This window comes from Rhineura floridana, chromosome 3 (assembly GCF_030035675.1).
Source record: "Rhineura floridana isolate rRhiFlo1 chromosome 3, rRhiFlo1.hap2, whole genome shotgun sequence".
NCBI lineage: Eukaryota > Metazoa > Chordata > Lepidosauria > Squamata > Rhineuridae > Rhineura > Rhineura floridana.
Genome location: NC_084482.1, coordinates 132,349,812 through 132,375,682, shown reverse-complemented (window position 1 = coordinate 132,375,682; position 25,871 = coordinate 132,349,812). Strand labels below are relative to the sequence as shown.

The window sequence follows — 25,871 nt, the reverse complement described above, 5'->3', positions numbered from 1 at the left end:
GGGAGGTACCCTCCTTTTCCTAGGATTGGGTTGTTCCCTGGAGTCATGTAAAAAGTATGTTGTTCCACCAAACCAGGGCTCCTCTTGCATCACCTGTTCTCCTGGTGTCTATGATTGAGGAGAAAGAAAAATGCCCCACGATGAGTCCAATTGTTATCTGCTGTGGCAGCTGAGTGTTTGGTGGTGTTTGCAGTGTGGTTTGAGTCCCAGGAGCTCTCTCTCTTTTGTCCCCCCCAAGCAAAAGGTGAGTGTGGGCCCAAAAGTCCCATCTCCTACTTCCCAACCCCATGTGATGCAGTGAGCCACTGTGCTTTGCTGGAGAGGGGGCGTTGAGGCATCATTGTGGGTGTCATTATGTCCAGATTATCAGAGCTGCCTCTGTGACCATGTCTCATTGGGGGCATTGTTGCTGGTGTTATCCCTGGTTGGTTGACTATAGTGAAGTTTTTAATTGCACTGGGGGTATGTCTGTACTTTTCCTGCTCTTTTTTTTTTTAAAAAGGCCTGCCTTTCCAAGATGAGTGGGGCATTCCATCAGCTGATCTGTGTGGATTCTGGTATAGGATAAGAACAGGATTGCTCTGCTCAAGTTGTTTGTTGTGTCACATGTGAAAATGTAGTTATGAAGTTTTCAAGGTATAACTTGCTGGCAGGAGCCCCTCATCATTTATTTTAGGAAGCAACCACACAGGACAAAAAGCCATCAATGCATCTGCAGTTTATGATGTGCCAGCGCATCTGTGTTGAAAACCAGATAGTTTCACTTTGCCAGTGACTCTCCAACTCCCTCCCATGCCTATTCTGTCCTCTTCAGAGACCTTCAGATGCCCATTACTACTCTTCCCAACCCCTCCCGTCCAATTACAAAGTCATCCTCTTGCCACAGCTTCAGTTCCCACTGATACCTACATTATCTTCTCCTGTGGCCCCCTCCCCATATCCCAGGTTTTGATACGAAATTCAAAAGGAAGAGCCTCTCCCCATCGCTTTCCACCTTTATGACACGAACAACCTAACCTGTTGATTTCCTGCCTGCAATACCAATGATCCCTGCTCCTGCCAGGACCCCAAGAAAATGGCAGCCCTTCCCGTTTCCCAGTCTTTGGCTGCTGTCTGGTTCCCCCATAACAGGATGCCCCTTCTCTCGTTGTCCGGAAACTGGGGCTGATTTCTGGGAAGTGCGGAGGAGAGGCCTGGAAGAGGCGGGGAGGGGAGGATAAGAGTGCCAAGACGGGTTAGAGTTCACGAGCCTTTTCCTGCTTACTCAGAGCTGAGTCACAGGTAAAGACATCACTGACCTGCTCCTAGAGGTATGAACTTATGTGAACATCACCGGGCGTGACCTACGAAGGTTTCGCAGCCAGGTGAGTCGGGGCGGGCCCTAGAATGGGGGCGGGCCCAACAGGCGAGGGGGTGGGCCTCTCCTCCTCCCTGCCCCCATCCCAGGTAAGTGGTGCCGGTGTGCCTGGCTTGACTCAAGCAGGCAGTGTCCATTTGTGGTCCAGCCCAGGATGTCTGAATTAGAAGGCAGAAGGAGACGGCGAAGGTAAACACTGGGTGGCATGTGTGGTTTGCGTCGTGGTGCCGTCGCTGTTGGGAACCAAAATCTGGTCCTCTCTTCATACCTGTTGGCGAAGTGAACGCCCACCTCTCCCCAATCCCTCCCCTCTGGAGTTTGTCCAGTGACTCCTTTGTTTGCAAAGAGGCTTCCAAAAAGACCAGCCTCCCCTCGGGAGTTGAGTTCAAACCCAGCGGGTTGCTTTTCTCCAGGGAAGAGTCGGAATGACCATCGGCGGGCGGCAAACGCGTCTGCGACACGCGGTGCCTCCGGGGTTCAACTTGTCTGAGACCGAACAGCATCCTCCTCCTTGCGCCTTTATACTCGCTGTTACCTCCTTGTCCTTGGGGGGGCTGGCTGGTTCTTCCAAGTATCTCTTTCCCTTCCTTTGGAAATGTAGGAGTATCCGTCTCCACCACCACCCTTCTCTATTGACATCTATCGGTCTGAGTTTAGCAATTCCCTTCTCTTCTCTCAAAACCGCACGAGGAGATATTGCCTGCGAGAAGGGAGGCAAAAGGAGAGATGCAGGTTTACTGAATGGGAGGGACGGGAGAGAGTGAGAAGGACAGATACAGCTTCACTGAGGGGTGGAAAGAAAGGGAGCGATCAGATCCTCCAGTTTGCTCTCTGCTTCTGGAAACAGCTGGGTAAAATCGCGGTGTTTTTTAAAAGAAAAAGAAAAAGAATCCGTAGGCAGGAGCAGCCGGTTCAGTCGCTGCCCCGCAGAGCAACCCCACCCCGGGCACTTATTTCATTATCTGTGTTTGATAGTTGATGCACAAACCATTCTATGTAGAAATTTTCACCAAACTTCTTCCCCAAATTTTAATGGTTCCTCCAACCAAATCTCCTGGAGCTTTGGAGATTTTTTTTAAAGCCTTGCTTTCAGGGAACAGAGAAAGACACCCTAAAGCTATTGGGTAGGCTTGGTATGCAATGTCTGACCCATTAGGTGAATTTCAAACACTGCCTGCCTGCCTGTGAGTGCCTATGCAAAATGTTGCATCAGGAATATCCAAACCTACTTAATGTCTTGATTCAGGACAGTATTAAGTAAAATAACTGAACACATCAAGATGAAGTTTGGAGGTAATCTCCCATCTACGCACTAACCAGTCCAGACCTCCTAGCTTCAGCAAAATGGTGGCCTCACATGCCTTCAGACCATACCATGGGATATACTCACCATGTTGAGTACAGAAGTGTTTTGGAAAACTTAAAACATATTTCCCTTTCCAAAGTTCCTTCTGTGCCATTCATTACATGCTGTTCTTGTTCAAGTGTCCTTAAAATACGTCTATGGAGATTGCCGCATAAGTGAGTAAACACTCATGGGAGAGGACTTGCCTAAAAGTTCAACAATATGTTTCCTTCTTACACAACCCCCAAGAATACAATTGATCTGTCAATCAGATATTTATTTGTAGCTTACAGAGGGCTTGCAGTTGAGCTTGCTATGTAGAAGCTGCTGTGAATGACATGAGCAGGACAAACTGTGGTAGATTTTGCCATCATTGGGTGGAACAGTTTGTCTGCTTAACATATGACATACTGAGACTGCCATTTTCAGCAAAGTGCCAAGAGCTGATCAGCATGTGATATTGATACATACCATGGGCTAATGCAGCATGGATTGCTTGAAAAATGTTACTGCTATGAGTTCAAGGTTCTCATGTGCATAAATATGCGCTAAGAAGGATTTGTTGTGGAGTTGCTATAATATCTGTTATTATCTCCGGATATTTTATTGCAGTGTGTTATACAAGGACTTATCTTTGAAAAGCCTTATTGGAAACTTCAGTTAGTTCAGAATACTGCTGCTAAACTACTAACTGGGACCAGCCCTAAGCAACACATCATGCCAGTCTTGAAACACCACTGGTGATCTGTTTCCAAGCACAATTAAGTGTTCGTGCTTACCTTTAAGGCCATATTTGGTTCTGAAGGCCTTTGCAATTGAAGTCCATCTTTCCCAACATGTGCTGTCCCATGTGTTAAGGTCATCATCCAAGGTCCTTCTCAGGTGCTCTTGCCTTTTGAGGTGGGATGGATGTTGACCCAAACTCTTCTGCTTTGGTGTCGTATTTTCAGAAGGCTCATCTGACACCTACCATGATGTCGTTTTGGTGCCAGGGGAAACCTTATTTTCCTCAGGCTTCTAAAAACAACCATCATTGCCTCTACTATCTTAATTATGCTATCTTATTTATTATAGATTGTTTTGATTGCTTCAGCTGTTTTAGTGATTATCAGCCTTCCTGAGAGAATATTATTGTGGGATAAGCATTTTAAAATAAATTCATCCATGATCTGGGAAAGGAATCTCAATTATCTGTACAGCGATGTATACTTTTCTTCAGTTCTCAAGTGTATCCTTTTTGTAAATATCACTCCATATTGGGGTGAATGCAAAGTGAATTATAGAGATACTCTCTGCTCTGAAAGCTCAGCCTTAGGATGCAAAATATAACAACAAAAATGTGCTTACCCACAATTTGCAGAAAAACTTGGCAGAAATGACAACCTTTGTAGACACTACAGCCATACCCTATATATATATTACACATGGTACAGGATGCGGAAGGGATTCTCTGTCAAGGTGGGGTGAATTCAGAACCACTTGTGAGTAAACCAGCCATTCCTTTTACACAAATATAATGAGCAGTGCTCTTTTTTTCAGTTTCTAGATTGTCCTCATTAAGAAATTGAAAATCAGTGCACAAAATGGTATCTCAATACACTAAAGTATCAGGCTGGCTGGCTTCAAAGCTGTAGCTAAAGGTTTATCAAGGCAGGGCACAGAATTACAGGAGGAGTTTGTCAATATAGAATAGGGTTGTTCCAGAGGAATGAGACCACATGGACTAATTCTGAAATGAACACAAGAAGTATCTTTTAGAAGTGTGTGTGTGTGAGAGAGAGAGTGAGAGAGCGAGAGAGCGAGAGCGAGCTGGGTACTCAGTCAATGGATGCTGCATATGCAGTTGTTCATGCTACCAAAATGGAGAGGAAGGAAAGGCATATAGTTTTATGCATATTGACTTCAAAATTAGCTGTTTATTAGCCACATGCATGAGCATTGCAAATTCCATAGAAATCTCTGTTTTATGTGTCCATATATCAGGGATGGGGAGTCTGTGACCCTCCAGATGTTGCTGGACTCCCAACTCCCATTAGCTCAGCCAGTGTGTCCAGTGGTCAGGGATGATGGGGGCTTGTGTCCAGCAATATCAGGAGGGCTACACACTAGGAATGTATGAGATCTTGATAGAGAAAATCTTACTGTCAGTGGATAACCAGTGTCTATTCACAAGCCAGTGCAGCTACGGGCCAAAACTAAAACAAAATGAAAAAGGTTAAGCCCATTTCAAACATTTTGTGTTCAATTTTGTGTTCAATTTGTGGCTAGAATCTAAGGATTAAATGACATGTGATGGTGGCTGATCATATATTTTAACACAGACGCCTTTTACTCTGACTCCCCTTACCTATTTGGAGCAAAAATTCTAATATTTAATTTCAGCTATAGAAGCAGCCGTACAAACATGTGCCCTTTTCTCCTTAAGCCATACAAATACTGTGATTGGGGTAAACCTGCGTTTTAAATACATGGATCTACTGCTGTCATGTATAGTTGAGCCTTAAATACTCTTTTGAGCTTTAAATACTTTTTAGTGCAGGAATGCAAGCAATCACAGGCATTTTAAAATATATATATAACATTATAGTCCTTTAACAACCTTGCTAAGCCAAGTTAATGCAAGCAATTTTCTCATGAACGAGAACAGACGTAAATTCTGTGCATGACTCTGGCACGTTTCTTATAGTGGTTTATGCGAACAAACCAGTTGACTGTTAGATGTCTCCCACAAATTGGTCTACCTGTAGTGTTCTGTGAGTAATGGACATACCATGGTTTATGTTTTAAAAGAAGCCTGAAATGATAAAAAAATATTTACAGCCTGAGTAACAAATTGGTATTTTGGGAAACCTGGTGCTCCTTCTGCTGGAAAATATTTTGTGCAATCCTCTGAAATGTACATATCAACCATCTGCCAGATGAGACCCAGATCTGGAGACTGCTAGATAGCAGCACAGCAGGCTGATTAAGTTGAGTGTTTCAACGTTTGAGTTTATTAATCCAGCTGTTTAAATTGTTGCAGGATTTGTTTAGATATGAACATGAAATTATGATGTCAGTTTGCTAATCTGGAGTGAGTGTTCTATATTTGCCTTTGCTGATTTGGTGCATAAACTAAATACATCTGCATCAGTGCATTTTCTGGAGCGTAGGCATGTTTAGAAGAGCATGATATTGAAGGGAAAATTGGTTAGTAGTGCCTTGAGCTTGAAAATATTATTTGTAGAATCAGTTGCTTCCAAGGGCAAAACAAAATGGAGCGTAGTAGCATTATAATCTTTGCTACACAGGTGGAAATCTCAGTACATGAATGCAATGCAACTATTCCAGACCACAACCAATTTGGCCGGAAATCTAGTTCAAATCTGCTATCATTGCATCTGTGCTCAGGGGTCTTTCATCTCCACCCTCTTTTGCCAGGATTGTTTAATGTTCAGTGGATTCTCTGCTACCTTTTATGGTTTGTTTACTTCCATCTATGTCAGAAGTGCCTTGTTTAGAGATGTCAAAACAGTTCAGGGAATGGGGTTCATTATCATGGTCTCCTGTGGATGGCTGCCTCTGCAACTAAACCAGAAGAAGAAAGAAAAGGGGCTACTGTACAGAATAAGTGCAGTGTATTGTTTGAATTCCTCAGTGATATACTGGCAAACTAAAATGTGGCTATTTGTGTTAATGTGAAACTTTGAATTGGATGCAAGATGCAAAGCTTCCTCTTCTGTGTCTTTCTGTATGTGCAAAAAACTAGTTTATAACCTACTCATGATACAAATTTCATGGAGTTCTATCTGTATTATTGTGTGTGAAAACCCACATTTTCACATACAGTTATTGTTGTCTTTACTCAAGTGTTAGGAAAAAAGCAACTCATAGCTTTTGCCAATCAGTCCACAACACGTTTCCAGACCTGGATGGTCCAGCCCTAAACCTGTTTACTCAGAAATAAGTTGTACTCCGTTCAGTGGGACTAAGTTCCTGTTAAGCATATACTTAGGACTGGAACTTGATTCTACAAAAAGAACAAGTAGAAAAATAAGTTAGCTTGGGCTTGTTTATGGTTCAGGGTGAAACTTGCTAGTTTCTGCTAATCTTGCCTTTGCAAAACAGAGAAATTAGAGCCTAACTAGGCATGATATTTGTCACATCGTTTGCCATGGCACACTTAGTGGGGTTGCTTTTTGGGGTTTTTTTGCGCACTTGGTTTTAAAATATAAGAAGCCAGGATGGCTATTTCCTCCGACTGTGAATTGTAGATGCATGGCCCCTGTTTTCACTGGGACAAGAGCAGGACCAAAGAGTTAAAGCCCCCTCCCTCATTGCCATTTGCACTCTAACTATCATTCAGCCTTCTTCATTGCCTGCATGCAACACCTCAGAACACCAAAGGGCAGAATGGACTCCATAGTGCTAGAGAGGACACTCGGGAGGGATTGTGTCAATGACCAATTCCATCTTGCCATTCCACAGTGAGTCTAGGTCATCAACAGAATCACCAGCTCTGTCACAAACCCCCCAGAATCCGTTGGATGTCATCCAGGTGGACCATCTTGATGGGTTTCCCATTCCTATAGTGAGGAACTGCCAACTCGAGATGAAACCTTATTAGAAAATGGTCTGACTATGACAGCCTTTCCCAACTAGTGGGCCACCAGATGTTGTTGGGCCACACCTCCCATCAGCCTCAGCCAGCATTGCCAATGGTCAGGAAAGATGGGAATTGTGGTCCAACAACATCTGGTGGCCCACTAGTTGGGAAAGGCTGGACTATGTCAATGGAGTTGTGTCAACTCCTCCTATCTCCAGACAATCTCTCTCTCACCCTGAGGCAAAGATTAAATCTAGGGTATGTCCTGCACTATGCATTGGATCAGTAACAAATGAGACAGCAGTATGGCTGTCATGGAGGCCATATAGTCTAAGCCCATTAAAGACAGCCTTGGTATGGATTTTGAAGTTCCAGATAATATAGGATGCTGCCTTATACCAGGTCAGACCATTGGTCCATCTAGCTCAGTGCTAGCTACACACAACGGCAGCAGTTCACCAGGATTTCAGGCAGGGAGTCTATCTGCAGATGCTGGGGATTGAACCTGGGACCTGGCAGATGCTTTACCACTGAGCTATGGCCCTTCCCCCAAACTGTCCTGTGGTTCTCCAAAAATGCTAGTACTCTACCAGTTATGTTTAGTCAGTGTTTGTTGATTTATCTTTTGATAATGCAGTGCAGATGGCTGGTAGGCATAAGGGAGGGATATGCAGAGAAAGGGCTGAGCCTTGTCAAGTAAAGAATTAACTCTCTCTGTGTGTGTCTCTGACCTTTGAAAATTGCACGGAGAAAACTTTGGGTTTCTGAGTTTGTTTGCTTATTCTGCAGACCATTTTTTAAAGCCATGTTATTGTGATATGCAACAGATGCAGGTTCACCCCCCACTCTGAGGCTGGCAACAACAGTAGTGGAACCAAGCAGCACAGCATAGTTTGGAATCTCTTTGAGTTGGCATCGGATCTTATCTATGCCATCTGCTTGCGGTGCAGGAAGTAACTAAGCAAGGGGAGGTTTCCAGGGCACTGCGCCACCAGCAGTCTTAAAAGTCAGAACAGACCTGTGCAGACAGCACTAGTCCCTGTTGGTCAGGGAAGAAGTAGAGGCAGAGAGGTCAGACACGTATAGGTGCACAGGGAAGAGAGCTCCACCTCTCCCTCTCAAGTCTCTCTCCCCCACCCCCTGCCCCAAGAAGCAGAAGCAGCTTAGGCAGACAACTATGGAGGATGTGGGGGAAGTATGAGTCTGTGAGATGGAGGTTATGCCCACGCCAGCCTACTCTTCAGATCAAAGCACTTTTCTTGCTGCTCTGTGTGCAGTGCCACCTAGGGGCATATACCTAATGCTATTTAATCTGTGCCCACAAACAAAACCCACAGGGAGGAAAGTGAATCCCTTTTAGTTCGTCTCCCTGCAATCAACTTTAAGGGTGCCTAGAACAACAACCTCTTGACCTGTTTGCTTGAAATTTGGCAGATTTCTTATCTAGCAGCACCTTTCTCATCTCTGTTATTTTCAGACTGATTGCCCTCATAACACTATGGGAGATTCAATCTTTCTTTCTTTCTTTCTTTCTTTCTTTCTTTCTTTCTTTCTTTCTTTCTTTCTTTCTTTCTTTCTTTCTTTCTTTCTTTCTTTCTTTCTTTCTTTCTTTTACTAATTTCAAAACTGTAACGGTCACCCTTGCTGGAAAACCACTGCAGTTGTCCTTCCCTGGGAGACCAGAGTTCGAATCCCCATATAACCATGAAGCTCACTGGGTGACCTTGGGCCAGTCACTGCCTCTCAGCCTCATGAAAACCCTATTCATAGGGTCACCATAAGTCGGAATCGACTTGAGGGCAGTACATTTACATTTTTTATCCCCTTGGAAAGGTCTATGATGCCCAGAAACCTCATCAGATTCTGCCCAAAAGGTGAAAAAATTATAGATGTTTTCTTTAAAAATAAAACAAAACTTTATTAAGGTGCCCAGCACACACAAAAAATTTGGACTAATTTGCCTATAATTTGTTAGATTTTATGCATCTTGGAGGGGCTACTATGCTTACAAATTACATCCATGTCTGTCAAAAGGGGGGGATTACAGCCAACCTTTTATTTCCCACTAGTGAATGGAGGTTGCAGGGGGAGAGAGAATGAAGCCTAGTTTTCTCAGTTTGGCTTGAGTTTGGTTGAGTCTGTGAGTTGTGCCGACATATGGTCATGGGGCAACTCACACCAACTGACCCAAAACTGCTGTGGATTGTGGAGTGGGGACAACACACACCCCGATGCAGGAAGCATGGACTTAAATAGGCCCACCCACCACACCTACCTTCCATGTCACTGCACTGTGTGCACATGCCTACTATAATCCAAGATGGTTCTGGGGCATCCCTAAGAGGTTGATGCTCCCACCGCCAACTTGGGTGATGGCAGTTGTGCACGTACAGTGTGCTGATGTGGTGATATGGGAAGTAGGTGGGGTGGGCAGGCCTATTTAAGCCTGCACTGCCTGAATTGGGAGGGAGTGTTGGGAGCATGATGACCAGGGATCAGGGCAGTCTGATGCCCAAGGGCCCAGTCATGCCTGGTGCTAGCCCTGGCTAAAGCATGCTGTTTTCTAAACCACTGAACAGGGTCTAAACTTAGTCTTGTGGTTGATGCACACTCGTAGTATTAACATATTTTTCATATAGTTAAGTTATAACTGCAAATATACTCAGTAGTTGGCATACAACAATTAAAATTGTTTGAAAAAAGATTTGCAACTTCATTTTAAATGTTTTTAAAATATTAATAAAAACTGTGTGTTGAAATATATTACAATGGACTGCAGATAGGCTTGAGGGCAGGGCAGGCTAGTGATAAATGCGCCAGCCTACCAAATTAGCCCTTCCATTGATCTGATTAGAATTCCCCAGTTGAATACTGGGGAGACACAACCAATCTCTAGTGCATAAGTATTAGAATGTGGCTGCTGCAGAGCCCTCATTGGTTGTGGCTGCCTAGTATATGTCCACTGGAATACCAGTGAGGTAATGGCAAATGCTGTGCTGAGAAAAAGTGGCCCTGAATGTCCAATAAGATCAGATATTAGGTCATGCATTGCTATACAGAGATTCATTACACTGCTAAGACCACTGTAGAATATTTATGGGGGTTGTGTGGTGATGGTGGGAACCAGAAAGAATACCAAGTGCAATATCTGTATTAGTATTTCCATTAAAACATTATGAGGTTACATTGATCTGTCTACTAGAGTGGGTGTGGGTTATCAGAGGTAATAAACACCCTGTTTTATTGCTTTTACTTTTCTCTGTTTTAAGATCTTAACATGGTAATTGTTTTCCATTTTAGTCTACATCCCGTTTACCTATATCTTATTATCTATCTGCTGTTATTTTGTTTGTTACTGTTTTAAATATTGTCTATATTTTTAATAGAAAAACATCCTAGCAATATTTTAAACAAATAAAATAAAATAAAATGAGAAGCAGGGTATTCCACCCCCACCCCCAATCTTGGCCTATAGCGGCTTCCACAGGATAGGCTAATCCAGAGAAACTCGATCATTGGAGGCCCATCTTTGGGCAGATTCATGCACTTGTCTCAGAACTGTGTGATGGCCTTAAATGAGAATTATATTACAGTGGCAATTACAGGTATTTAAACATGCATCTGCTCCAATTATCTAGAGCGGGAAGATGGGACATATATTGATCTGCATCTGTAAACTAAGATGGATGTACTGATGCTTATTGTTAATGTGAGTGGATGGTTATAGGGATGTGTGTGTGTCTGTTTCCCCCTTAATTTGTATTAAAAATCAGTTAAAAAAAGAGGGTGGGGTATCATTTTACCAGCAAAAAGAGGCATGTGTATCAGATGAAGGACCCTTCTCTCATCCTCTCCTTAACTCCCTGCAGTCCCTTTCTGTAAGTACTTTCTTCCTGGCTGAGCAACTGGGGGAGTGGGGGGTGGAATCCAAGTTTGAGATTCTATGTTTTTCCCCAGCCTGGATCTCCAGAAACAGCTGTGAAGATTACCTAGTGGCAATGAGGCCAGGAGTGCTAAAATGGAAGCTTAACAACCACATATGTGAGGATTGCTGGTCATCAAATAATAGACAGATGGCTGTCCAGCTTACTTAGGATCAGATCAGGGGTCTCTGAAGTTTGCATACATCCATGTGCCTCAATGGACTATTTATTTAAGCACACACTACTAACAACTTCTCTGTGTGCATCTTAAGAATGCCAGACTAACATGAGGAAGCAGTCCTCAACCCAGGCACAGCTCAAGTTGTCAACAATCACTCCCTCCAATTATGTGAAACTGATTCCCTTGGCAGCTGCATTTCCAGACATCATCTATTAGCTAGTATTCTGTATCACAAAGGGAATTGTCAGGCATACAAAGGTAGTTGAGATATCTTTGGCTAGAATCTATTTGAAGGAAATTACTCTATTCTTTAGATCTGCTTTGCATAACTGTGCTCCCCAGGGTGGCCCCCTTTAAGAGATACTAGCCCCCAAAGTTGCCTGTAATTTCCCCGTTTGGTACTTTAATTCTCTGGTCTGCACAAGATGTACCCTTTTCCTTCCTGAAAAGAAGACAGGCTACCCCTATTTTACCCCTTTATCTATTTATTTATTGGTGTGTCTTCATCTACTCCTGATGTTTCATCAGCAGGGAATAATGACGGAGTTCTGATTGCATTCCATTTGTTTCCCTTGTTTCTCAACCTGTGAGTGTGTAAGGGTCTTACCTGAGCCATTCTTCTGATATACACTAATGCCACTTTCACATGATCAGACCCTTGTACTCTGAACAATTAATCTGGACAAAACTATCCCTGAGTTCCATACTTGCAGATTGTAAATTAACTTTAAAACTCCTCTCTTGCCTCCCATTAAATATTATTTGAAAGTACACCCCTTCACAGTCTTCATGTGCAATCAAAAATGTTAAGGTAATTTGAGCCATATTAAGCAATCTTGAATACACACCATACTTGATCATCAGGAGGTAGGAATAGCTACTCATAGCTTTGTTTAAAATTACCATACTTGTAACTTGTGTGCCTGTACGGCAAATGGATGTGGAAAAGTTGACAAAAACCAGAATTATTTTTCTTCTTATTTTCCAAAAGCTGGATATTGTTGTTTCTTTTGACCACCACATATTTTCTGAATTCTGAACACCACCAACTCACCAAGAACCCAGCTTGAATAATTGCATATAATTGTTACCTTTTAAATTTTGTTAGTCAGCTGTTAAAGTTGCCAGAGTATGTGCTTAAAGTTCATTTTGCAAATTCTAAAACTATCAAGTTAGAACATGCTTTGACATTGATTCTGCGCTAATTATATTTTTTAAGCCAATTCAAGATGGTGAGTACCTGAATGAGACGTAATCATTCAGCTGTCATCTTGCATGTTGCATGCCATCTTCTAGCTTTCAAACAGTATTTTGTATGTCAGAACAGATATCTATCAAGCACTAGCTCTTCGCCACTCAGTACATGTTAATGAAAAAGCTATAAGGGGTATCTATGCCACAGAACAGCCCATTACATCTGTGTGAAGTTAAGCAAAGGGAATTGCTTTTGTTCTGATTAAACTATACATAAATAACAAATGTACATCTGACCAAATTTAAATTAGCAATAGTTTTGCATCAAACATGGCTGAATTAATTTGCTTGGGACTCCTTTGGGATGTCAAGGATTCAGTTAAGGCAGTTTATATCACTGAGAGCAAATGAAACATATTAAACAGTCTTATAATATCAGACCATTGGTCCATCTAGAGCAAAGGAGGGCAACCTTTTTGCCAAAGCCCCAAGGTCCACTAACTGGAGCCCAGGTGCAAAATAGTGGCTCAGGGGAATGGGTGGGAGGGGAGTTGGCATTAAGGGATGGCATGTTTCTGATATGGTATTAGGAGCAGAAGTGAGCTCACAATTTCACACAAAAACCCACTCATGTTTTTCCCCAAGTTTAATGTCAGCACCTTAATTGAGGTGGGGTGGGGGGAACAGGAAAAAGCCTTTTTGTAGTTGTTGTTGTGAAACAATTGGGCACCAGAAGCTCTTGCCAGCCTACCTGAATTCGCTGTCATAAGATGTAGTGATGGACCTCCCACATGGACAGCTTTAAAATGGGTTGAGACAAATTCATGGAGGATTAGTCTATTGGCAGTTAGTTGTGATGGCTAAATATTGCCTCCGGTTGTCACTGGTGCTATGCCTCGGAATACCAGTTGCTGGTATGAGAGGAATGAGGGTGGGAGAGGGCTATTGCACTCATGTCTTCCTTCCGGGCTTCCCTCAGAAGTAGGGTTGCCAGGTCCATGGCCTGAGACTGATAGAAAAGAAGGTCAGCCAAGTGCAGGTGTTCTTGCAACTCTGTAATGGGAAAAACCACAAGGTAGAATTCTCCCTCCCCCCTCCCCAACTTTTAAAGATACAGAGGCCGGGCCTGGCAACCTTATGTTTCTACTTGCTGATCCTACTGCAAACCATCCAGCCAATCCCAAACTATGTTCTACCCACCCCTGATCCAGAGCGCCAGGGCCTCTTCTGAATGTCCTTTCTAGCCTTGCTACCTAAGATTCTTATAGTTGGAGATGTTGGGAATTGAACTTGGGACATTCTGCATCCAAGACATACAGTATGTCTCTGTCACTGAGCTGTGAGTCTTTCCCCTACTTTTAGTAGAACTAAACATAGTGAGCTAAATCAAATCTCCCTGATTCAAATCTCACCATAACTATTAATTATGTGGATGGCTTTGTGCAAAGCACTATCCACACTACAGGGCTACTGCTAACCTCCCTTACAGGGTTGCTGTAAGAATCACTGAAAGATGAAGTGCTTGGAGTACTCTAAAATGTTACATAAACACCAAATATCATCTCTTAGTGAAAGATTTAGATGTACTGCCTATACAGCAGACACAATTTTGCAGTGTGTTTTTAAAAGTACCCAGAGCTATTTTTCCCCTCCCCCACCTCCACTTTCAGATTCCATTTGAGGAAAAGCAGCATCAGTCCTGGAGGTAGGTCTTGGATTCCACTGACTTCAGACTTCTTCATTTGAACTTGTACATGCATTCTCTCCCCCACCCCAAGTCTTCCCTTGTAGAAAATGTTTAAAATCTGTTTTGCTTCATGAGAATTTAGAAGAAATCAGGTACCAGTGGGAAAAACAAATTGCTACTGTTTCGATGTTGCTGGATTGTGAAATGAACCACAGCAGGTGGGACTGGGCTGTATATGCTTCAGGAAATTGCAATTCCCAACAGCTCACAGGGATTCTGCTTTAATTCAACATATTCAAGAGCTGATTTTGGATGCAAGTCTAAGGAATGAGCAACGTCCCAGCAGAGACAAATTATATCCAGCCCTTTAACATGTTTCTCAACAGCTGAAAACCAGGAGAAGCTAGTTGTGGTTGGCAACTATACTTGCTAGCCTCCAGATGCCTGCCTGTCACTCATCAGTATCTGTGACAGACAAGCCATCTGCATTGATAACTGCATTTGCACATGAAGACAATAGGAATGTAACATGTTGCCAGATCTCATGAGACAGGGGTTCTGTGCCATTTAATAGTTGCACGGAAGGGAGTTTTATAGCAGGTCTGGCTTTATTGCCATCATTAAGGTAAGAGAAGTTACATCCGTCAAAGTTCTCCTTTACACAACTGTTAAAGATACAGGAGCCCTATCACACATAGAATTGGCAAGTTAAGGTGTACACATGTGTGTAGTTGCCCCCCATCCCCACCCCTGTGGTTAGGCTTCTAGCCAGCCGGCTAGCTAGTGAAAACCAATCAGCCAACCAAACGAACATTTTTGTGTTACAATTCTACCCCTGAATTTCTTAATAGGGTTCAGGAAAAAGAACTGGTCCAAAGTGCACACTTTTTTGCCCTTTTGCACTCTATTTTTAATAACTCCTTTGATTCACTGTTTTGAAATCTTGTGATTCTTCTGTGGAGTGTGACTTCCTGTTTTCTGATCAGAATGACCAAGAAACTGTTTTGGTCAGGTTTCCCTCTTCTCTCACACGCCAGACTTGCAAACCAAGCAGGACATATCACTGAAGTGCTCTGTTAGTTATCCCTACAGCTGGCTCCACACTCACACGTTCGTCATGTTTTCTTGGTTTAGTTTCTTGCAATTCCAGAACAAACCATTTCTTACTTGTCATGCATATGTCGTTCCTCTTCAGGCATTGCAAGCTTGAGCTTTTAACTAAAGAGTATGTTTGAGCAATTGCACTTACACACCAAACATGCTCCCCACAAAGATTTCCAAAGTATATATGTGTGCTTGTGGAGAAGAGGTGCACAGAATCACTATTTAATTTATATGTGCACAGAATCACTACCTTTTGCATTTTAAAAAAACAATCAAAGGGGCACATAAACAGTGATATTGAGCAGGGCCGGCCCTGCCATTGTCAGTGAAACAGCAGCCTTAGGCAGCTAATTCTGTGCATCAGGAAGAGACAGCAAATTATTTAATTTATTATGACTATATTTTTATTGCCCAGGAGGGAGAGAGGCACTTGTGGCATTTCTCTGCCTCAGGTGCCAAAACAACTTGGCTGTTCTTGAGTACTCTGAACCTTGACCAGCGAGAGAGAGAAGGGGGAGGGCTTTCTGTTTGCTGCTTTGTCTTAAGCAGCAAAATGGCTTGGGCTGGCCCTGATCCCTACCTGAGCTGTGGACTGTCCGTCCTTGTGCAAATATCACAAACAGATTGCAGGAAAATCTGCCATTCTGGAAACTCCCACTAGCATACATCTTGTGTAATAAGAGTAGAATAAACTGGGTGTGTGTGGAACTCAGTGGTTCAAGATGCAAGGTAGACTAAATTGATGTCATAGTGCATCCACGCTTTGGGTTGCTTCATGAGAAGTGATGGTGTTATTATGCCTTATAGGGAGGCAGTGGTGCAGCCAGGTAATTGTAGCCTCCTCTGAAGAAGGTAATGTGTATTACTTTCAAAATGCCCTCCTGTGTTTGGGATCTCCCTGCCGATTGTGCTGAGTGAGGATTTGTACCCTAAAATCTTGCCGTGACAGCACCATTGCAGTGGTGGGAATATGCTTTTCCTCCTGATCTGGTGGGGCAAATTATTATGATGTGTCACTAATGGAATATAACACTGTGAAATGTGCTGGGCATCTCTGGAGGAGCTTCTCCAGGGAGCCATTTGGCCATCCCTCCTCTTACTACCCTGTGCTGTTCTTTCCCTATGACCAGATGGTATCTGATGCCTCAGGGGGACTGGCAATGGGCTAAAAAGGCATTTACTCCAAGAGCCATTTCACAAATCCAGACAACCAGTTGTGAAATGTCTGGCCATTCTTTCCAGCCAGTTTTGCTTCAGTCGCCCACGTGAAATGGGTTGGATGCTTGGATTAATTTTCCTCTCTGTATCGTTTAGGCCTCCCAGCAGAAATGCTAAGGCCTGGATGCAGTTTTGAAACTGAACTCCAGAAATGTATTTCATTTCTGTAGGTCCCAGCATCAGAAAGTAATATAAAAGTGGAGTGGTAAAGGGTTAGTTTTCAGTGCCAGACATTTTGCTGCCTGAAGCTGCAGGGTCTTCTCCTTCACCCACTGCCCCAGTACACACTTCACAAAGTCTTGCTGTAGGATTCACATGCCAGTTGCTATTGTCATATATCTATGCATGTACACACACACAACACACACACACAGTGTTGCTTGAAGCAGGACACCTCACTCTGGCTTTGGTGCCCTGTGTTGCTCTTTTTGCTCTTTGCCTTGTAGCAGAAGCAGGGGAGTGCAGATCTCCACGATTAGTAGTAGTCTCAGAATGCAACTTTTGTCTGTGTTTTTTTGTTTGTGATCTTGGTGCAAAGATTTCTCTAAGCAGAGAGAGAGTACCCAATGCTGCTTAGTTTAGGGCTTTGGCCTTTGCCTTTACATTTTGTCCCATTTAGTCTACCGGACTGAAACTGAACATGTAGCTCGATCTGTTTAGAGTTGCCAGACACCACTGCTTTTAAGGATTATCATTTCCCCTTGCTTTTAAGTGTCTGCCATTCCAGAATATCTCACCTTTCTAGAACAAATTCAGTAGCCCTTCTTGCTTTGGAGGGGTGCTTTGCACCTGTGTCGAGCTGCACATTGTGATTATGTGAGAGGAGCCCCACTCAGTCAGACACTCTTCCTAGTCTAGCATCCTGTTTTCTACAGTGGTCAACCAGATACTAATAGGAACCTCACAAGTAGAGCATGAAGGCAACAGCTCTCTTTCATCATAGAATCATAGAGTGGGAAGGGGCCTTGAAGTCCAACCCCACGCCAGTGCAGGAAATCCCTGATAAGTGGTCATCCATAATAAGAGTCTTTCTGAACCAGGTTAGTGGCCCATCTAGTTCAGCATCCTGTTCCCACAGTGGCCCACTAGATGCCTATGGGACATCTTCAAGTAGGACCTGAGTGCAACTGCACTCTCCCCACCTGCTATTCCCAGCAACTGGTATCCAACAGTGGAGGTAGAACATAGCCATCATAGCTAGGAGCCATTGTTATCCTCCATGAATTTGTCTAATTTTCTTTTAGACCCATCCGAGTTGGTGGCCATCACTGCCTCTTGTGGGAGCGAATTCCATAGTTTAACTATGCACTATGTGAACAAGTGCTTTCTTTTGTCTGTCCTGAATCTTCCAACATTCAGCTTTTTTGGATGCCCCTGAGTTCTAGTATTATAGGAGAGGGGGGGGACTTTCTCTACATCATGCACAAACTCATGCATCCCTGTGCATATTGCCTCTGAGTCTGAAAGTCTCATATGACCATCATGTAAGTCAGTACACCTTATAAATATAAGGTGACAAAAAAGTACTATACTCTCACCAGGAAATAGGAAATGGTTCTGGATCACTGGCAAACCTGGGTTTGCTGCCATGTAATGTGTGCAATAGCCCCAAGAGACTGCATCTCTAGAGCATCCCTTCTTTCCGGCCATCCTGTGAAGGATCCCCTGCTGCAGGAGGGCAGCACAACCTATTAAACTGTCTTGAGGTATTCCCATGATGGTGCCATTGCTGTGGAGGAGCAGAGGAGCAGTGTAAGATCATTTGTGTTCAGGAAAAAAGCACACATTTCAGTTCCATTATCCTATTTGCCTATGATTCTGAGCCTTACAGTCAATAGCAAGACCTGTTCCCACTCTCTAAAGTTTGCAAGTTAGAGAGCACAATCTAACGCTCCAGTAGTTTGTTCAGTTTGGAACCTTTCAGCAATTGTCAGTAGAGATGTCTCTCTTGGCAGCCTGTAGGGTCACTTTGCACATCACAGCTGCCTTTTTGTAACATGCATAGGAGCAAAGAAAAACCAAAAACTACAAAGGACGAGACGGTGCAGTCTGATGACAGTCTGTGAAGGTGGGACGAAGGTGGATGCAGGAGGGCTGTCACTGCCCATCACTCCTTAAGCCTGCCAAGCAGCCACTGAAAGAGGTCGAGCGTAGTTGAGTTTTCGTTCGACTGAATGAGCACAAAACACACACACACCACAATAAGGCACGAGGTTTGCCTGGAGGAGGGTGCTCTTAAACACAGCTGTTCGCAAAGCACACAGACATGGACTGTACCACTCTGGATGCAGGGGAGAGCAGCCACAGGTAGTTCCCCTCCAGGTTCCTTGGTCTAGGGAACACCTACTTTTGTACTCTGAGTACAAAACTGATGTGCAAATGCATCTGGCCAGGATGCAGGCGAGAGACACTGAGGCACCTTTGAGCAGCCTGAGCAAAAAGGGATTGGTCCAAGCTAGAGGGGGCCCGCTGAGGGAGCTGGCTTAGCAGGTGCCCTGATCTTCTAGGTCTGAGCCTGAATCTGAGGAAGGAGACAGCATTGGAGTGGACAGGGCTCTCTAGAAGGAGCTGGAGGGAGTGGCTCAGTCCCATGGCTGCAAAACTCCTCAGGTAGGTGACCCGTTCTTTCTCTCCACATTTTTGTTTTGTTTTGCTGAACAATTGTTTTTGTATTATTCTTCTCTGGAGAAGGGGAAAAATCTGACACTGGAAAATCTGCACTAGAAATTCACCTGTCAGAACTAGCACCAGCAGCTGTAACCCCAGAGCCCGCGTGTGGGTAGCTGTGCATAATCGGGGTGAAAAGGTGAATTGGAAGTATGCAAGTTTGCCACTGGCTCTTTGGGCTTTTGAAAGCCTGTCTATTCAAATAACGGCAGGCTTCTTTCTCCTCTCCCCCCCTCCCGCCCCTTGCTCACTCGTAGAAGCGGCTGGTGGAATGAAGACACTCAGGAAATAATTGACAGCGCATTGGAAACGAGCTTGGTGAACTAGCACTCTCTACTTCTGGTGCAAGCAGCCAGAATATCTAAACCCTTTGGAAAACTCCAGCCCCTTGGTTTAAAGCATCTGTAGTTTCCTTCTACTCCTGCAGTATATTACCATGCTGGAACTTCCAGGAAACAGAATGTATATCTTAATTTTCTTATTGCCTTCCTTCTGTGATACCCATACCACTTGTTTTAATGGATAATGGGAGTTTGTAGAGCCTCTGGATTGTTATGTGACTTCATTCCCTGTGAAATGCACTGCTTAAATCATTGAGTTAAAACTGTCTGCCTTATTTGCTGTGAGGATAAGTATAAAAGAGAGAATAATTCTTGTGCAAGCATGCATGCACACACACACACACACACATGTACATGACTATCATATGGTTTTTATGAACAGTTGAGTCCTCATATAAACAATTTGTTGCATAGTTTTAATTTTTTAAAGCCGTCTTAAATGTTTAAACGGAAGTTAATTCCTATTTTCTCAGAGGGAGACCAGAATTAAATTGCAAAACTTCATGGGGACCACTTTTACAGAAATGGAGCTGCTGCTTATAACTTGAGTCTCTTCCCACCCCTACTCCTGCATGGAGTTCGGAGTATCCCTCAAAACATTAATGTTTGAATATTTGTTATTTGTATTCTTGCAAACTCGGAAAATGCTGGAAATATGTGAAGAATAAGTTGCATGTGATGGTGAGAGGAGTAAAATGAGAACGAAAGCAAAACATTTTCAAGGGCATCAAATGTATCTTACTGACTTGGTTTTTCTCTATGCCTCGCATTGCACAAATTGCTGAACAGAGCAGGGCCCTATTATTTCGTTTGACATATAGGATTGTGAGTGTGTGTATGGGGGGGTTGCAGTTCTTATATTTGACTGGATCATGTCCTCATTTATCTTTCTAGTAAGACATTTCAAAACACACATCTGCAGGTCTCGATGCTATATACCAATGGTCCAGAAACCTTTTCCCCCATGGACCATTTGAAAATTGCCGAGGTTCTTGAAGTGGGCACTTATGATTTTCTGCCTGCAGTAGCTATTACAACACACGGTACTATTTGCAGTATGATTTTAAATTGTATTTTTACCAACATGTTGTGGACACCTGAATGAAGCTCTTGATGTGGACCACTGGTACTCCACGGAACACAGTTTGGAACCCCTGCTGTATAGCATAGAATTCATTAGTGGTTATCTTTGCAAAGTTTTCATACTGTTCAGTCTTTAACATTTTTCAGTGGTCTATTCTACACATTCTCAACGTATCTAGTTTTCAGTATGCTACTCTTGGATTTTCAGGCATGAATACAATATTAACTATTTTAAGAGGATGGCTCAGGGAAATGTATGGTGAGCTAAGAGCTTTATGGAAAATGGGATCATGGGAGAGGCAGTCTTCTATGTTTGTAATAGTGCTCCAGAAATTCCACCTGGATTTACAGCTTCAAGAATCAATAGCTGCCCAGAACATTGATGCTACTATTCTTTAAAAAGAAATGGACCCCAAACACTCTGTCTATATATCCTTTTAAGAGATCCACTTAATAGCCATCAAAACTAAGCGCCTTACACTAGCCCCTGGTGGTTAGTCTACCCACTAGGATTGCCAGGTGACTGGGTTTCACCCGGAGCCTCCAGATATTTGGGATCCTCTCTGGATGTCTGGGTGAGTCACCCCAATCTCCAGACTCTCATCTTTCATTTTAAAAAAAATAAGTTTCTAGGTAGTCCGGTTCAATAGATATACACCGAATCGTCAGCACCCCTACAAAAAAACCTTCTGTTAAATGAGCTCATAGCTGGCTGCTCTAACCCCACCCTTTCAGTTTTGTAGCTAGTAAGTGAAGTCAGGGTTGTGATTGAAAATGATTTGTTTACCTCCAGGCAATAGCTAGAACCCATTGCAAGTCCAGAAAACTGTTGTCTTTTCCTGCTTGTCTGAAAATCTCATACTTTGAGTAAGTTTATAGCTTTCAGCAGTACCAAAAGTCCCTTTCTCCCTATGGGCAGGTCAGGAGACATGGAATAAAAAATCATAGCAGGATCTTTGTAGGCAATTGTTTACTGTAAACAATTTCAGTTATGATTATAAAAGTATACATGCAGGGTTTTTTTAAATTACTTGCAAAGATAGCATGTTATACATACATTTTTCTTTCAAACAATTTTTGAACAGAAATTTAAAAGAAGTGTACATGCAGCTTATGATACTATTACAATGTGTTATACTTTTCTAATTATAAGGAGTCAAGAAGTTTAAATTTTCCTGGGCTGTTAAAGAGGGCAGTTTATTTGTCTAATTCATAGCCCATTTTGAAAACCTTCCCAATATGAAGCTTTAATCCTATACCCACTTTTCTGGGAGTAAAGCTGCAATGCTAATCCCACATGCCGGGAGTAGACCTCACTGAATTTAATAGTACTTACTTTTGAGTAGACATGGTTAGGATTGTGCTGTAAATCAATGGGACTTTTGAGTGAACATAGCAAAGGATTATTTTTGTGTTGTAAATCTCTCCCCCTCCAATCTTATTTTTTTAAAGCAATTAGGCAGGGCTTACCTAGGTCTCACTGCTTTTATTTTGTAGGAAACTAATACTGATTTTAAAAAAAAAATCTGCGATGACCAACTGGTTTTGACAATAAACTGTTATATGGAGTGTATGTAGTTTTACATCTCCAGTGTGTGTGTATATGGAATATTTCCAACAACCCTGTGAGGTAGGATTGGAAAGGCAGCTCACAACAAGAAATAAATCCATTTAACATCCAATAACCATAAAACAAGTATAAAACAGTTGGAAAACAGCTTAAAATGGTATGATTCTGAATTTTGGATTGATTGAGTGAAGTTCCTTATCACCTGAGGTTGCAGTTCTGTGCACGCTTTGCTGTTTGAGTAAGCCTCATTGAATACATTAGGATTGCTTCTGAGAAAACATGCATAGGATTGCACTATAAAAATATTTAAAGATTGTGTAAATAATAAACATCTCCGACAGTCATGCTCATATAAATATTTCTTCATACTATGTATCTGATTTCACATTGTGGTTGTACATTATTACTTCCTCTACATTTCAAGTGTGCCCTGAGAGTTGGTGAGTAGCCGATGGTCACCCAGTAAACTGAAGCTGGTTTCCATTTTAAAAAATTAATTAAAATGATTTACATGCAGGCAAAGTTTATGAAGTAGATCCACACAATACATTTAAAGCACATCCAACTCGCATTTAAAGCTCATAACTTCCCCCAAAGAATCCTGGTTCTCCCTCAGTCATAGTTCCCACCACCCTTAACAAACTACAGTTCCCAGGATTCTGTGGTGGGATTCATGTGCTTCAAATGTGTACTGAATCTGCTTTAAATGAATGGTGTGGATCTGACCTAGGTATGCTGTGAGTTCATTAGTAAATTGAAAAGAACACTTTTAAAAGATACTTTTTTAAACAAGGGAAGGGCTGTAGCTCAGTGGTAGGTCACATGCTTTACATCCAATCTGCTTGGAATCCTGGAGAGCCAGTGCTATTCCATGTCATCAGTACTGAACTAGATGATACCAAATGGCAGATTCCTTTGTTCCTAAAAGAGGAAAGAGACCCAAGGGCCACAGTGAGTCCAAAACTTATTTATGTATTTTATTTACAATATTTATATACTGCTTTATTGTAAAAAAATCTCAAAGCGGTTTACAGAAGGAATGAAAACAATGGAATTATTGGCAAAACAGTTAAAGACAGGTATTTAAAAACATTCAAAATAATATAACCACAATGAGTTGAAAACAAATTAAAAACATAATAGCTTCTACGTGCCTGGGTAGGCTCGCCTAAACAAAAATAGTTTTAGCAGGTGCCAAAAAGAGTACAATGAAGGCTCCTGCCAATGTCAATAGGCAGGGAGTTCTAAAGCATAGGTGTTGCCACATTAAAGGATCGATTTCTTACAAGAACAGAACAAATACTGTGTGGAACCTGTAACATGGAAAGCACACCTTGACCTTGGCCTGGTAGCAAATTGACAACCAGTACAGATTTCAGAGCAGAGGTTTTATGTTCTGATAGTGTCTCACTCATGTCAGCAATTGTGCCACAGCTTTCTGCACTAACTGTAGCCCCTTGGTCAGGTTGTGCTGCATGGGAATTTCTGCTACTTTGACTAGCTGCCGGGATTTTTTTAGTTTTGGTTAGGAACACTGACTGGTTGTGGGATGCTGAGTTTTTCTGCCTTACTCGTAGGAATGTTGTCATGGTTGGTATAGTATTGCATTTAGGAAATCATCACTGTCTTTTCTTTTTCTGTTTGCAGTTCATGACCTTACTCCCTTACATCCATAGATGTAGCAACAATATTTCCATATGCTCAGCTCAACCCCCTTCAACCCACTGATGATGCACCTTGTTGTTTGCATGATGGTTTTTTTCTTGCCCAATAGTGGTAACAGAGAATTCATATATTGGGAAGTGTGGCTTCAATTGTTGTTGTTCCCAAGCTACTGCCTATGAAGGTAGACCAAACCATGTGTGTTTTCTCTCTGTCAGTTATTGCTCAGTGGAATTGGGTTGGCTGTCAAAGTGAGTTTATAGCAGCCCACAGGGTCGGCAAAAAAGGACAGAGAATCTCCTTAACTCCCTAATTTCTCAAACCTCTCTCTGCAGTGAAGAGTCAAGTCTGTATAGAAGTTTAGAGCAGCCACATTAAAAGGCAGGCAGGGCATTCGAGGGAGGGGGTTGCCACCATTCTTTGATATAGATATCTTTGCAAAGGATCCCTAGTCAAGCCTTACCAACATCACAATCCTAACCATATCTACTCAGAAGTAAGTCTTGTTTAGTTCTATGGGGCTTAGTCCCTTAGTAAGTGTGTTTAGAACTGCAGCCTTCGGGGCATCCATCTTTACTCTTGAGTGCTGCCATCTAACATCTCCACAACACTAGGCTTTCTTCCTATAACGGCCTTCTGGTGACTGGCCTAGGTGAGAGCACTTAAACCATTCTTGCCAGAAGCAGGTAGGCCGACTCCAGGGTTGCCGTGCCCCTTGGGCATCAGCTTACCCTGGGTCCTGGCTTGTGTGTGTGCACGCGTGCACCCCCCCTACCTGTCTGCTGTCTTTTACCATTGCCCTTAACATGGCTGCTGCGGTTTCCCTAAGGGGATGATGCCTCCGCCGCCATCTTAAGTTGATAGCACAAGTGCGTGCTACGCGCACGCATCTCTGCCATCAACTAAGATGGCGGCAGGGGCTTCAGTACTTTAGGAAAACTGCGGCCGCAATCTTTGTTAAGGGCAATGGTAAAAGACAGCAGACAGGTAGGTGTGGGGTGTGTGGGAGCCACGGATCGTGGAAGGTGAATGGAGGGTCGGCTGAGGGCCCCCCTGTAGCTCCAGAGGCCATCGGGCCAGTGCCTCACCTGGATGCCCTTTAGAACCGCCCTGAGATTAAATGTTCCCTACCCAGGCTCCCTAAGCAGGAGAGAAGGAATGATCCCGCCACTTCAACTGGACCTGGAAACACCCTCATTTTGGTGAGATTTCTATCTTAATTTCCAATCAACTGTAGTTGATGCTTAATGTAACATGCTTAATGACGTTGCTAGGGCTTGCCCTGTGACATTGCTAGGGCCCACCCCATGACATCACTAAGGCTCACCCCTGAAATCTCAGGGTTTGGAATGCTTCTGACCTAGCAACCCTATTACCTACACATAATTGGTTGGGATTTAATGGCCGTTGTGACAGAGCAATTTTGACATAGTGTAGCTTTGTGTTATAATTGTAACACAGGAAGGCCAGGAAGCTACATTAGTTCAACAGGCAGGGTATAGTAACTCAGCTGCCATTCTTCAATATTGCCTCCTGAAAAGTTGTCTAATTTTTTTCCAAAATGAGGAGAATTGGGAAAGACCAGGATTTAGAGATGACTTTACTGTAGACTACTCTAACAACAATTTTAGCTCTGTTAACTTGGCACAACCATATGCACATCCTGTAGAATAATAATTTTATAATTAAATGATACACCTCAAAGCTTTTTCCTCAGGTCGAAACAACATGTGATGCTAAAACTGCCACTTAAAGCTGCATTAAAAACAAAACCCTAAACAGCAGGTGTGGGGCGGGGGGGCATCAGGACTGCAGCATGGTGGGCAGGTGGTTAACTCTCTTCATCCTTACCATAGTCCCAATGAAGATTTTCCCCTCCCAAAAGCACCTATTAGCACCAGAAGGAAGTTCCTATTGGCACTAGGTGCCTTAAAAGAGATGCTGTTGAAGCTAC

General features: G+C 43.0%; 1 protein-coding gene across 3 annotated transcripts in view; it reads left to right on the top strand.

Annotated features, from left to right (window-relative positions):
- The first annotated feature begins 214 nt into the window (after positions 1-214).
- Positions 215-25,871, top strand: part of LOC133380536 (hyaluronidase-4-like) — a 45,053-nt gene continuing 19,396 nt past the window's right edge. The window contains exons 1-2 of one of the 3 annotated variants that reach the window (XM_061617963.1): positions 215-244; positions 19,102-19,204. In XM_061617963.1, the coding sequence (XP_061473947.1) occupies positions 19,185-19,204 (20 nt within the window). In that variant the 5' untranslated portion in view covers positions 215-244; positions 19,102-19,184. Of the gene's footprint in view, positions 245-1,452; positions 1,547-14,249; positions 14,291-19,101; positions 19,205-25,871 lie in introns of those variants that run through there. The other 2 variants (XM_061617961.1, XM_061617960.1) reach the window with 2 other exon arrangements.